The sequence below is a fragment of the Seriola lalandi genome, unplaced genomic scaffold (genome assembly GCF_002814215.2).
Source record: "Seriola lalandi dorsalis isolate HSWRI2012SDOR001 ecotype SW California unplaced genomic scaffold, Sedor1 jcf7180002054616, whole genome shotgun sequence".
Classification (NCBI taxonomy): Eukaryota; Metazoa; Chordata; class Actinopteri; order Carangiformes; family Carangidae; genus Seriola; species Seriola lalandi.
Genome location: NW_019525169.1, coordinates 588,381 through 603,544, shown reverse-complemented (window position 1 = coordinate 603,544; position 15,164 = coordinate 588,381). Strand labels below are relative to the sequence as shown.

Sequence of the window (15,164 nt, the reverse complement as noted above, 5' to 3'; positions counted from 1 at the left end):
AGGAAAGAGAGGAAGCCACTTTTCTCAAATTGTGATTGTTATTTTGGAATGAAATGATGGGGGACCGGGGATGATTTACAGGTAAAACAACAGTCAGCTGATTTAGGCGAGCCCTCAATCCCAAAAAGAGCAGGTTCAAACTGTGAGAGCAATAATCTTACCTCAGTGACAAACTCGGGCCACTCCTGTTGTGTGCAATCAGCCTACAAGAAAATATACAGGCAGTGAAATGAAGAAATGAAAGGAAAACTAGTTGCAAACTAGTTTTTGTTGCCTTTGAAACAAGCTCCAAATGTATACACATATCACACATATATATGTTGAAGATCTCATTACACTTATTGTGCTGTAAAAATTTAAACCTCTTTTCAGGAAGTATTCATAGTTTTGGCTCCTACTGTAGTTCACATAATAAACTGGGAATATGTTCAACCTCACACATAATAGACAAAGATGTAAGGGAGCGTTCAATCTCTGAAACAGTTAACTTAAACAGTAGTTAATCTGTTGAATCTCAAAACTGAGAGGAAATTTCAGTCAACATGAGGCTTCACATGCTCGAACATGTATCCAAAATGAGAAAAGTCCCTATTTTGGAAACAGTGACACTATACAAATTGTACAAATGGTGTTATTACTGTCCACATTAAAAAGAAAATATTGCCCCTCCCCCCTTTAAATTTGAGGCATGTTACTGTATTAAAATAAAAAGGTTTAAAAGCCTTTATCATTGTGGATATATGGTTAAAAACAAAACACGTACCCTCCTCATGGTCGAACAATCACACACACACAGGTAAGTGAATACTGTAGGGACAGGCTTCAGTCATGCATAAGAAAATTTGTACAGTAATGTCTGGCTCCCTCATTACACCTGTAACCATGCTATGATTGAACACTGTCAAAGATAGGAGATTCATCGCTATGTCTGCTATAGCTACAGGCAACTGTTTTTCATTGGAATTACTTTCTACCAAAGAAATAGTTCCTATGAAAACTGTCGACAATGGTCCTGTGGATTATCCAGAGTAACAGGGACATTGTTTTTAGAAAGAGATGTTGCTGTTGATTTTTATAAAATGTAATCTATTGTTCCTGTGAGCGCCACAAATAACATACCATTCACCTCCATTATACTGGTGTGAAGAAAGAAGAGACACATACCTCAAATCCTCGGCACATAAAACCAAAACTATCATGCAAGGCTAAACACCACTACTAATAAGTGATAAAATATGTCTTTTGTAACTTGGATGACCTGACCCTGTAAAGGACTAAGGCTGGTGATGTTCTATATTTTTATTGCAGAAAAGACCAAACCAGGCGTCAGCCCATCTCTCCGTGCTTTCTGAGCCACAAGCTCCTTCGTTCCTACTGAAGACGTGAAATAGGCTAAGTAATTTCTTGACAGATTTTCAGGTGCGGATTAATACTCATTTACCAATCCAGTTTGAAACTATGGCAGCAGAAGGGTGCACGTGGGATTGACTCAAAATAACTACAGTGCCCATGTTTATCCTAATGAGGGCACCCAGTGGAACAGTGTGTCTCCTTTATGTTTTTTAAATAGTTTTTGGACGACAGTGGAGCTTTGAATAGGAATAAGATGTATCAGGCTTTGGCTGTACAGGCAATACTTGTTAGTAGCATCAATCCGTTGTTGGTTTTCCTGTTGACAATAGGAAGAAAATAGAAAATTATCATCCTTATCCTTAGCGAATATTTAAGCTAAGTTACAGTACTTTTACTTGAATAGAACAAATAATAACCACTACCTCTTTCCAACCCTGATCATGATTTCAAAAGAAGCTGCTTGCATCTGATGAAAGCACTTTGTTGGTACTTGTATCAAAATGAGTCATCTTAATGGGTTAACAGTACTTTGAATATTTAACCAATTTCATGTTTGGGCAGATAGCTCTGTTTCTGAAAATGCTCCCAGGAAGCTTGCGGTTGCCAAAAGCCCTTAAAAGAAATCATCATAAAAGTGTTAACTGTTCAAGTATATAAAGCTATTGCTCAGTGGCATTCATCTGGAATTATGTGTAACCCTTTAGTTCTCTCTGCCAGGCCAGAATGACATGTAAAACAATCCTGGATGGACGCTGTGGGCATTTTGTGTGTAGTGTTCCTCATTTTTCTGGTTGTGCAGGGAGATGGGATCCCTGCCTCTGGAAACTGCACAGCAGAAAGAGCAAGATTACTTAAAAGTGGATGGAAAGACATCAGTGTGATGTATTACCACAGTGAATATTATCAGACCATTTGGACCAGCACAGAGCATATCCCTTTGAAGTGAAGATCAGGCCTATCTGACATCACATGACGGTCATAGCGCCCTTTGAATGATGATGTATGATTACCGAGAAGCAGGTGAACAAACATCCCACACTTCTGGATCATTTACATGTGAGAGGAGTATGCTGTAAATCAACACTATCATCATTATGCTTTATGTAGGGTCCTGATGAAGTACAAAAGTACAGGAAGTCTTTCTAAAGAAAAAGTGAGAGATTCAGTAAAAAAAATGCATTTACTATCTGTGGTTAAATTCAAATAAAACGTAGGACGAAATTGATTCTAATGAAATTTTCAAAGCAAAGAAAATTATCAATCTAATGACTTTTTCCGGGTAATCTGAGGCTATATCGACCATAAACAGGCAGTGTAAAATAAGAAATTTTTACATGCCTACATGAGTCAGTTTATGCCCATATTACCCACAATATAGCTAATGTGTGCATACATTCAAGAGCTGGATGAAATACGAGGAACACCTTTCAATATAATGCAAACCAACACAACACTAGCACAGACTGCAGCCTCAGACGTTCACATGGAAACAAATCAATACTTAAGTTGCAGCCAATCAACTGTAGTACTTATTGCAGCCTCTGAAGATGCTGTCATTGTGCCCAAGTTTTGTTTGTGATATGGTAATGACAAACTGTGCAGCTATAAACAAGCATGGAGAAAAATTAACCCAATTAACGGCAACATTTTCCCTCTTTATCCCATTATTTTCCTTGCAATGTTTATTAAAATATTAAGTGCGAGCAACTGTGTATTACTATTGAGTGTATAGCAACTAAAGAATAACTATGTTTTTTTATGTTATTTTACTTAACTGAAACCACAATCTTTCCCTAACCTTAGTGCAGAAACACATCAACCATGTCTATTAAAAAGCAGAAATAATTACAGTCTTAAAAAATACACAGAAGATACAAATGAATATCAAATTTACACACAAATACATGTAAGAATGGATTAAGACTGGTTAATCTGCAGAGTTCAGAGCCCTCAACACACCCCAGTCTGGCCAAAAGCAAGAGGGAAACACATCATCACGCTTTCTGCATTTCCTCCCCTCTTTATTGGCTAAATTTTGATCAGGCATCAAAGTTTCTGATAGGCTGCCGTTGCGACAGAGAGTTGTTGCTGTTGCTAGGATCCTGTTGCTAGGACGGTTGCCATCTCAGAGGCTCAGCAGGAAACATGTAATGAATCATGGATGGTTGATTTTTCTCTAAGCACCCTAATCTGTGATGCAGATGAGCCCAAAGCTCGCCTACCCTGTCTCCACCCTCCTCCTCCCAAATGCATTACCACCCACACCCCCCACCTCTGGATGGGTTCATTAAAAAAAAAAAAAAAAAAAAATTCAAGTTTGGAATCGAAGGGCTGGCATTTCAAATGATCCTGAGGTTGCTATAGAGCGGGGGGATACTGATTCTCATGCAAAAACAGAAAGGTCAAAGGTCATTATCAGTTATTTGTTGAAGGAGAGCCAGAAGGGAGAGCAGCGACGACACCTTCTGACCCCTGAGATTATTCTTAATGGTGTGACTTCTGAGGTTCGGACGGGCTCACACCATCTGAAAGGCCGTGTAGGACAAACTACAGCTGATATTTAAACTTAAATTCACAGAATGCTCCTTTAGCACATTTGAAATAAACTTAATCATTTTAACTGCGGTGAGAAAATAAGAGAAGTGAAGCTAATAGCTGTCAGTGCAACTGCAGACTACATAGAAAACTGTTAATTTAATTTTCTGCTGCTCACATAAGCATTTAACTGTGGAGACTTTTCACACAACTGTTATTATTCAACATGCTACAGTATGTTTTGCTCTTGAAACTCATGAAAAAGCCTCATTAGGATTCACAAAAGGTCATCCATCCTGGTGCAAATGTGCCGCCGTGACTTAACAATCGCTGTGGGCATTTTTAATATCATGCTATTATACTGTGCAGAGGGTACACAGGCCTGTGTTTAGTGGAGAACACGGGGAGGGCAATTCAACCCCCAATTGAACCACAGTGTGCATGACTTATTTATTCCTGTCCTGTAAAAAAGGGTGCAGCTGCTTTGTATAAAGTGGCAAACAGTTAAACTATTCATAGGAAACACTTCTTGTATAGACGCTGAACATTATCCACAGAGGGTAAGACAGTGTAAAAAGTGGTAATTACAACAGATGACAGACAATATGGGCCTGCTGCTTTAATGGCACACAGCGGAAATACTGAAATGAGCAGCTACAGTGACTCTGCTGTATGTAAACATCTTGTGTTGTTCACCACTGTGGGTTTTCCTTGTACTGGAGCAATATTTTCTTTAATGTAATTATACGTTATATTTCAGGCTCGGCTCATCATCCTGCATCCTGCGGCTCTGCTATTAGATTTGAGTGCTTTTGTGATTTTTTTTTGCTGATTATTTCACATTTTTGTCAGCTATTTGTCTGTCATTTGTGATTTTTTTTCAAGGCATTGTGTTCTTTTAGACAGACATCCATAATCTCAGTGGGGCGTCCTGGTCAAAGAATGAATTTCACAATACAAAAAAATATCACACATCTCTATATTTTCCATCCATGGCCCTTTAATTAACCCCTTCCCTTCATGCAAAAGTGCATCCTTTGACAGTCTTGCTCTCCAGACTCAGTTTTCCTACCCTTTGCCCTCGTCTTTCCTCTCAGCAACTCACTAAACGGATCCTTTAGAATCTAGTTGTATACGTGATGCTAATACCTTCTGACACATTTGTTCACCGTCTCTTTATCATTAATAATTATGCAAAAGAGGCGCGTTCTCAGCCGAGCAAAAGAAAGCAATCTTAGTATGCAAATGGTTAAGGTCCCTGCGGAGTGCGGCGATTAGATGTGTGTTGATAAACTCACTTATGATGAGTGACAGTGAGCGGGACTGAAGTTGCGCTGGTCACTACTGCCACAGACAATGATGAAAACATTGCCGCCAAATGCCAGGGTATCCCCAGAAGCATGATGGGACAGGGATGAAACGGTGTAAAATGTCATTGTGGTTGCTGTGCGCCCACTAATAACCAGAGAGAAGGAAGCAAGGGGGGTAATGAGAAGAGATTTGCTTCTTGATTGAAGGCTTTTCCTTTTTCTGCTCAGCCAGATGTTGGCCCTCGCTGCGACTTTTCACCTTAGCTGCCAACATCCCAGAATCATGACTGGACCATAAATCCATCACCTGATTCACCTGGAATGGGTTGTAACAGTGATTCATAAATCCCTCAATAAGTTAATGAGTTCTACAAGTTCTTAAGAAACACTATCTTGTTTTAAATGGATTGACCAAATTGGGTTGCAACATTGGAAATGTCTAAGCTAGTAAAGACTTAGGTAATATGTAAATCTGTTGCTGGAAACATCTGTAGTGATGCACAAAAAAAGCAGCTGACTAATTGAGAAATCAGTTTAACATGCATCTCTAGCATATATTTAACTTAATTGCCAATCCTCTGTAAATGCATGTGACTTTGCTGTATTCATATATGAAACCATAGAGACATGTGTGTTTCTGAAATAGCAGTATTTACATGAGTGAGAGAGATTAAGCTAATGTAGGTTAACCAACATTTTTAGTATTTCAGTCTAATTTTATTAGTGTAATATTATGGTATTTCAGTTATATTATGCTTTTTATGAAATGTAATTTATAGCATTTTGATAAAGTGTCAGGTCAGATACTCTAGAGTACCTCTAAATGTTATATTAGCAACAGGTTATATTAGCATCAGTGAACTCGATAGTTCAGTTAGGTTACGGTTACAATTCCCAGTTTCTGAGTATAAGTTTGTTGTAGTAACTCTACGTAGTGACTTGTTGGTGCGGTGAAACCCATTTTGATTAAATCTGTACTCCGAAATTTACTTTATAACTAAGTTTGAACTTAGGAAAAGCAGCTGGTGCAGTCGGCTATTGTGGATAAATTTCTTTTCTCAGGAATCAAGGAAAAGCAAAACAAATGTTACTTGAGAAGCAAAATTGGGCACATGAAATTGATTTAAATGGTTTTGGTTGTGGGTTTAGTAGTTTGTTCAAAGATAATAAGATAAAAACACAAGCTTTTGGAGAGATATCCCGAAACTACAAACTACAAGCTTGTGCTACGCTAAGATGTAGTAAAATCACATCAGTTTTTATCTTCGTGTATTGTCACACATCACACTTGATCTGGCTTTTATGTTGAGATTTAAAAATGCACATCAAGCAAAGTTTTTGTGACAGCATAGTGGGAGTCCACATTTTAAATCTCAAATCACTGCATAAGCACGAGTATGCATAACTATTCAGGCAAGATCAATTTTCTCAGGATCAGCATTTTGATGAACACAGAAAGAAGAAGAGGAAGAGAGACACTAGCCGGCAGTGCCAAGTTTAAAAGCTTGTTTGTTTCTTAAGAAGATCAAAGGTATCGAGGCCTTGGACAGACATGAGAGGCACAGCCTCTGCAATCTGCTCTCCATTCACTCCCAACAACACCAGCAAAGAAAAACAAGGCTTTTCTCTTTGGGAAATCCTGGAAAGCATCCCAGACAGTTTTTCCAACAAGCAAACACTCTGGGATCTCCCAACCCTCTCCAAGGGGAAATGACATGTTTGTCAGCATGTTGTGTGTTATCATTCAAAAGTTGAATGATCCGCAGGTGCTTTTTTTTGTGCAAAAAAAAAAAAAAGGAAAAAGTGCAAAAAGCTAAAGCACCTTTTGGACTTGGATCCAAAAACTGAACGTGACATGAAAAGTTAAGCAGCTGCTTTAGAAAAAAAAAATGTATTCATCAATTATTTTTAAGCAAACATGTAGATCTGATTAAGTTCAACATGATGATGTTTAATAAGGAAAGTCAATTATTTTTGTTGTATTATCCACAATATTTTAAGGGTATATTTCACCCATGAGGTCAAAGTCCAGGCTTTGACTGAAACCAACTGATGTACATCTAATGCAATGCATATTTTGAAGCTCTTTTGAGAGGGGTTCAAGAACTTCTTTGTTGTCCAAGTTTGTATTTTTACATCTGCTACTTATCGTTACAAAAGCCGGATGTTTCAACCATTTATCCAGTACTTTTAAATATCCGCTCCGACTCTTCAACGAGCTTGCAAACTACTTTTCATACACTCTTAATTGCAACACTTGGTGTAAAGGTCAAAAATTAAAAAGGAGCTTGTCCCTCTCTCTCTCTCTCTCACACACACACACACACACACACACACACACACACACACACACACACACACTCAGTCTGAGAGTTAAATTAGAGGACGTCTCATGTCCGTCTGCTGAATGTGAAGCTACTGGCGAGAAACAATTAGCTTGGGTTAGCATAAAAACTCAAAAGACAGGAAATCATACAGCCTGGCTCTGTCTGAAAATAAGTGCCTTCCAGCACATCTAAAATTCACTAATTAACATGTTGTATCTTAAAGCTTAATTGAAATGAGTGTGGAAATGAGGCGCTGCTACAGGAGGTGGATTTAGTTACCTTCCCCTCTGTTTCCAGTTTTTATGCTATGCTAAGATAACCACCTGCTAGCTGTTAGCTTCAGTTTCTGTGCAGGTTAAGCAAACAAAATATGACATGTTAATTAGTGAGCTTTAGAGGAGCTGGTAGCCGGACAGAGCCAGGTTAGATGTTTCCCCCCAGTTTCCAGTCTTAACGCTAAGCTAACCAGCTGCTGGCTCCAGCTTCATACTGGACAAACACATGTGAGAGTGGTATCAATCTTCTTGTTTAACTCTTGGCAAGAGAAAAAAAACATATTTTCCAAAATGTCAAACTACTCCATTTAAGTTTTTGGAAACTGAGGTGTACCCTGTACAGTTTGCTTGTTGTCTCTGTGCGGTTGGTTATTGCCAACAATAAATATATTGATGATCAGCATCACACCAATTTGTAATCCTATGTGCACATTTATATTACAACTTTTCTAAAATGAACTGAGCCTTTCTCATAATCCATTCCCCCTGATAACTGCAGCTCGGGGTACAAGTACCGCTGGTTGGGAATCACTGCTCTAATGAAAGACTTCTCCATAGAGGAGCTACTGGCTGGACTTGAGATGCATTTCCTTACAAGACTGCATGAATTTACAAGTGTGTCAGAAGGACCGAGAGCCAACAGTGATTACAATAAACCATAGAGAGATCATCAAAGAGTGGGCAGGAGCTGTAAGACTCACTGAGGTTCATGGCTGAAAAGGCCCACTCGACGTTCTTGGCTGCATGAAGGCCCCTCCGAGGGACCTGCACTGTGTGTGTTTTAATCTGCTTGTTTCAGGACTGAATGATTCATCGGCTTTGAGATGGCTTTACTTCACAACTCTCTCTTATAAGATGTGTTTCCTCATTTCATGCTTGTGACTTTTCACTTTTATGTTGCTCCTGCATTTCCCATGATTTTACAGCTTTCCTATTTGGTGGTAGAAATTTAGTCTCTACGATGCCATGCGGGTTTGTGAGTATTTTCTGGTAGCATCATGATTACACAGGCATTTGCCTACTTTACAGTCATTTATATCCCTGTGATATGCCAACACTCCTTAACAACAGTGAGATATGCTGATTTTGACGGATCTCACTCCCAAGACTTATCTGAGCTTAAGCAGTAATTTAGAAATCCCTAAATTAAAAATCACTTTGAGTTAAACCAAGCATCCAAAGAGGCAATACACAGTATCTAATTTTGTGACTTTTTCAGAATGCATTAATCCTCCCAAATGGGAGCTGACAGGATATCACATGGTATTGTAGCACACTAGATACCTCAGGAAGCAATTACCATGAATACATTTTCTAATAAACTTGTACCCATCAGATGATAAGCAATTAAACATGCGTAATTATGGTTTCCATACAGTAATTTCTAAGCTGATTAGGTTTGTGTGCTTTACAACCTGAATGGGAGAATATTAATAGGGCTTTGGTTTGGTGTTGCTGGTTAGCGGTGGCAGCTCATCAGCGAATCATATGCAAATGAGGCCTCAGGAAGTGCATGAAGCCTCATTCCCAGCTATTAGAACTGTCAGGGGAGGGAGGGACATGTCAACGGGCAGCACACGCACACGCATTCACACAAGACGCACACGCATTGCTGAAATGTAGGAAATGATATTCTCTATACATCATGCATTATGTGTTTGCACTTCTCTGTTCTCTGGTTAGTTAGCTAGTTGGTCTGTTAGGGATACACCATATAATATATATATATTAATTGTTTAGGCCAATACACTGTATTGACCAATATACGGTTGATTCTGATACCAATACAAATACTTTTAGTTTAATTCCAATATTTATTTTGGCAGCAAGTTATAATAAAGCACTCTTTCCATGAATTGTGAGCTAGGGCTTTCTTAATAATCAATAAATCATTCATTGATCTTTAATAGGTCAGACATGAATAGGAAAAAGAACAGGGTTGCCAGGTTGTGAAGAACCCCTTTGGCTGGTGTTTATCCTTCTCCAGCAGCACACCTGCTTCTTGGCTCATAGATTATTTAAATCTAAAAGTTTGACTCATCCAGCTGCTGAACTAACTTGTGACCTTCTTTCTACAGTGCAAATGAAATATTGTTTGGAAAGTTCCCACAAATGTGTTGCACTTGCAGGTTGCTTTGCTTTCAATTTTGCCCAGTTCATCCCAAACAGCTCTCTGGGGTTTAAGTCTGGAGACTGTGCTGCTCTTCCATCATGTGAAGCCACAGCCTGGTTCTTGTCTTCTAATGTTTTGAGTCGTTATCTCGCTGTAGGATGAACCCCTGACCAACCAGTCAAGTCTTCCTCTGTTACTCGTCTTTTTTCTCACCATTCTGATGGCAACATACAGTACTACTTCCTGCAGTACAGTATTGTTCCGACGCAGTTCGCTCCAGCACTGCCTTTGAACAGACTGAGGGTTTGTAAGTCATCAACCTGTAGGAATTGTTTGCTTTAACTTTAAAGGCTTTATATACTTCCATTTCTGCAGGAAAAAATGTAAGTTAACCAATTTCTTAACCCCTGAAAAATCCTGTTTTCTATCAAATTTACATGATTTTTCAGATTTCGGTGACATGTACGTAAAGTTGCTTTAATTTCAATAAAAAACTGTAAAAATCAGTGTATATTAATCTATCAGCAACTTTAACTGGTCCTGTGTGGAGGCTGGCGTATAAATATAAATAATAAATGACAAAGTAAAACACAGTTGCAATATTATAAAATGACTTCACAAGTTATAATTGCTGACATATACTGTAGATTCATAAAGATTCAAAATGCCCTTATATCTGCATGCAATTACATTGTAGTGTGTTATGAGCCATTTATTAAATGTTTATGTACCGTTTTAAAAAGCTAAAAAGGGGATCTGCTGCTACTGATTATTGTTATAACCCTTATTGATGTTTGTAACAGCGAGTTTGTAAAAAGCTTGTGTCACTCTGGAGGGAGATAGACATCAGTCTAAGGTTGTTTTCTCAACATGGCAACCCAAATGTTTTAATGCCCTGTAAATGTTTTATAAAGCATTGGTAAATGAATGTAAACATGTAACATTAACATTTATTTAACATTTTTATCACATGACTGAAAATCCACAATCAAGCAGTATTAAGACCGAGTGGATTATCCTGGTGCATTTTTAACCGCTTATTTATTTTGCCAAAAATTTAACAAATACTTCAGTATTAACATTTTAAAAAATCCGTGGAAGCTTCATTTTCAGATGCTGACTGTCTCACTATTGCTTCATGTGAGAACAAACCTTTGTTCACACAGGAAAATCTGCTTCTTATAATCATCTTAAAATCAGACAAACACAATAAAATAAATGAAAATGCACACTTGCACTCAAACACATGCAATTAGCAACATTTTTCAGTGTAAGCTGACCATCAAATCCTTCAGTAGTTGCTGATCAAGCTGGACTCTCAGCCCCCTCCTCTCTGTAATATTGAAAGAAGACCTCAGTGGCTGAAATACATGACTGATTTCATTTCAAATCCCAGCCACTTTCCCCACTGACACGGCTGCTGAACCAAACATTTCATCTGTACAAAAACTGCGAGTCTCTCCCAGATACGAACCCTCTGGGAGCAGGATACGGCTTTTCTTTGTGACTTTACTCAGGCTCCCATTCAATCAAATGCCTTCCATTGTGAAGAGCAGCCTTCTCCTTCCTGTTTGTGTGTGAGCGAGTGTATCAGAGATGAAATCCAACACCAGACAGCAGAGCAGTATAATCTGTTCGGATTTATTATCAATCTGAATGTTACTTTTCACACAAAATATATAGTTCTCATTCAGGCTCTCAGTATATATTTCAGATAGCACTATAGAGGGATTCATTAAGTCATTCATCGTCTATACATTGAGGGAATTTCATGTCATGTTGCACAAAATATCACAATATACCAGTGATGGAGGGAGAAACAAACTTACAATTCCAATATTCTTCTTAAATATATCATATTGTTATGATGTTATTATGATACAGGATGACAGTATTTTCTAATAAATAGAAGCAATAAGTATCTCAGTTGGTAATCTTCACATTTAATAGTAACAGAGATGTTCAAGTAACGAACAATTCATGGTGTAAAATGTAAAAATTAATGAAACGATGAGTAAAAAACAGCTGATATGTCGCGATAGTCATGATCTGTGAGGCTTGTTTTGAGAGTCAGAGCATCTGTGGTTCAATACAAGAGAGAGAGAGAGAGAGAGAGAGGGAGAGAGAGAGAGAGAGAGAGAGAGAGAGAGAGAGAGAGAGATGTCTGGACCCAAAATACAACAATACACACACACTTCAACATCTGTACATGTGATGCTGAGTATATATAGCAGTTGATTCAGATCACAGAGGAGGAGAAACGTGAGGAGTTTATTTCCAAAACGCTATATGCATCAGGTACATCAATTCATTCTGTACAATATTATGATTTTTACAGGCAAGAACATCATTTACTTTACAAATTATTATTCTAAATGTACTATAGTTGGGAGATGCAACAATTAGTTGATTAACCAAATAGTCGTCTGGCAAATAATGTGTTTTTCAAGCAGTGATGCCAAATATTCTCTGATTCCAGCTTCTCAAATATGACTTCTCATATTTGACAGTAAGTTGAACATTTATATATATTTTTTTTTTTTTAACATTTTATAGACTGAGTGATTAATCAACCTTTTTGCAGCGCCACTGTAGTCTGCTTTAAATGTGAGAAATAGTCATTTTCTAAGCATCGGTATCAATTTTCCATAGTAGATAGCTCATTTTGGAACAAAAATCTTCACTTGACATCACGTAAACATCTCGTCAGTGGCACTAGAACGGTATGTTCAGGAACAACATCACAGTTATAGAGGACCAAGGATCATATTGACAGAAAGTCTCACAGTAGGAGTGCTGATCTAAGTTCCTCCATCAGATTAGATCAGGCCCCGCTTGCCTACTCCCGAATCCCCCGAATGACGCAGATCTCAGATCGACAGCCGTACTCTGAGGCCAAATTTGCGAATATGGATCCAGGTGAGATATCTGGCACGACATTCATAAGTATACAGTATATATAGAGGTGAAGAGGAGGCAGAGACAGAAAGAGAGAGAAACAGAGCGAGGAGAAGGAAGGGCAGAGAGGGATGTCAGTCTTGAGTGGGCAGAGGAAACCGGTGCTCAGCGAGCGAGGAGAAGGTGGTGGTGGTGGGGGGGGTATGATGCCTTCACTGAGGAAGCGCTTTCAGGATGGCATTCACCTCCTCTGCCACGGCTGTCAACGCAAACTCAAACTGCTCCTGAGGACGAGGAGGAGGAGGAGGAGGAGGAGGAGGAGGAGGAGGAAAGAAAGTAGTGAGAGAAGGTAGGGAAGAAAGAAGAAAGTCTTAGTGTGTGTACAAGTGTGTAATGGCTCAGGAATGCCACTGCAGAAATGATTGGCAACTGCCGCCTCCTCTTCTCCCTCCATCTCTCCTGACCCTGCCTGGGATATGTGCGACCACAGACTTGAGGTGAAGGTGAAGCACTCTCTGAGCTTTCAACTCAGAGTGCACGCGTACCCTGCACTGCCATCGATCCAGCCAGGTGTGTCTTAAAATGGAGCTTTTGAGTCAAGCTGTCTCTCATCTGTGTGTGTGTGTGTGTGTGTGTGTGTGTGCGTGTGTGCATTTGTTTGTGAATCTGACTCATAGTTTTCCCTGTGGAGCGAAAAAGGGGCCGATTGATGTTCGCCCCATGGACCTGGTGTTTTTATATTCCTCTCCTCTCCCCAGGCTGCAGGCCACGGGGTCCTCTCACAGAGAAAAGGTACGTAGGAGTTTGGAGGGAACAGTCTTTAGATGTGTCAACACACAGCCTGCCATAGTCTGGCCTGAGGATAGGCTAAATCAATACGGAGGAGTCACTGGTGGCCGCGCCTTTCACTATGCAGTGGAGATTATCTGGAGTGTTCATGTTTTCTATTTTTATGCGTCTTCTGATGATGTGATTCGGGCCAGAAAATATGTAAGTACCTCCGTGTATATCTGCACTGCAGTTATACGTGCCTATATCTAATCCCAGGTTGGGTTAAAAGTTCTGTGTATTAAAAAAAGAGAAGATACTTTTAAAACCAAGTTTAGTGTGTGCTGTGCTGTTCACATTCACACCACTGGGGGGAGATCAATGTCTACTTGACTCATCAGAGATGGATGGCTAGCAAGGAAGAAAAAAACAGTCAGACATGCTGTAATCACTGCATGTTGATGACTGTCAAAAGGAGTAACCAGGAAAAGAAGGGAAATAAATGCCCCCCCCAACACACACACTTTTTTTTTTCTTTTCAAGCTCCAAAAATAAAGTGGCAACATCATGGAGAGGAAAAAAAAAGAAAGAAAAGATAATTGGTTGTCCAATCCTTGAAACCTAACTCTAAATTTCATACCTCATTACAATCTAATTTCAGTGTAGCCCCAGCATGAAGCCACAAAGTGGAATCAACAATATTCCAATATAATTTCGCTTAGACTTGTCAGAAAAGAAAGAGAGTGCTTGAAAAGCTTCTCTGCGCTGAACAGAGCAGGGCTGTAAAAGCAGCATTAATGAACCATCTAGGTGCACTGGAGTCTGTTAGTAAGCAGCTTCCATAAACATTATCAGCCGCCGCTGCAAGAGATTTGCCTTTATTATTATTATTATTATTGTTGTTATTATTATTGTTCCTTCCAATTAAAAGAGAGAAACAAAACTAGACTTCCTACCTGTTATTTGCATTAGTGGATGAGACAAAAAGCTTTGCACACACCTTAAACTATTTTCCAAAATGCTGCGAGGTGGAGCGCTGTGATATAAACTGTTGAGAAATGAAGTAGCTGCATGGACTACACAGATGTATGAAACCTACAGTTATAAACAAGTAGCATTTATAAGGATGAGAGGAAACCAAGAGACAACATTTTTGATAATCAAGAAAAAATTTCAGTCATTTTTCAAGCAAAAATTCCAAATATTTGCTGATTTCAGCTTCTTCAAGTGAAGATCAGCTGCTTTTTTTTTTTTTGTTCCATATCAGTTAATTGAATATCTGTGTCTGTCTTTGTATGTATTTCCTGCTTGTTTAAGTGATAGAAATCAAGAGCAAATCTGAAAATGCTGCAGTTTCATAGACAAAATATTTCTGTGACAGAAGATCATGGTCAGTTTTCACGTCTCTGTATCGTAGATAAACTTGGAGCAGTGCGTTTTTTTTTTTTTTTTATCTTCCAGGACAATGTTTTTCTAATCCTGAAGCAGTTATCAATTACCACATCATTTCCCCTGATCCTGTGCACATGAAGTAGACAATCGTCTGTTTGAATGGCTGCAACGCCCCCACCCCCAACACCCCCAC

At 39.0% G+C, this 15,164-nt stretch overlaps 1 protein-coding gene across 1 annotated transcript in view; it reads right to left on the bottom strand.

The window, feature by feature from the left end:
- Positions 1-11,538: 11,538 nt before the first annotated feature.
- ptprn2 (protein tyrosine phosphatase receptor type N2) overlaps positions 11,539-15,164 on the bottom strand; it is a 124,706-nt gene continuing 121,080 nt past the window's right edge. The window contains exon 22 of the mRNA XM_023420079.2: positions 11,539-13,095. Coding sequence (XP_023275847.1) covers positions 13,024-13,095 — 72 coding nt within the window. The 3' untranslated portion in view covers positions 11,539-13,023. The remainder of the gene's footprint in view (positions 13,096-15,164) is intronic.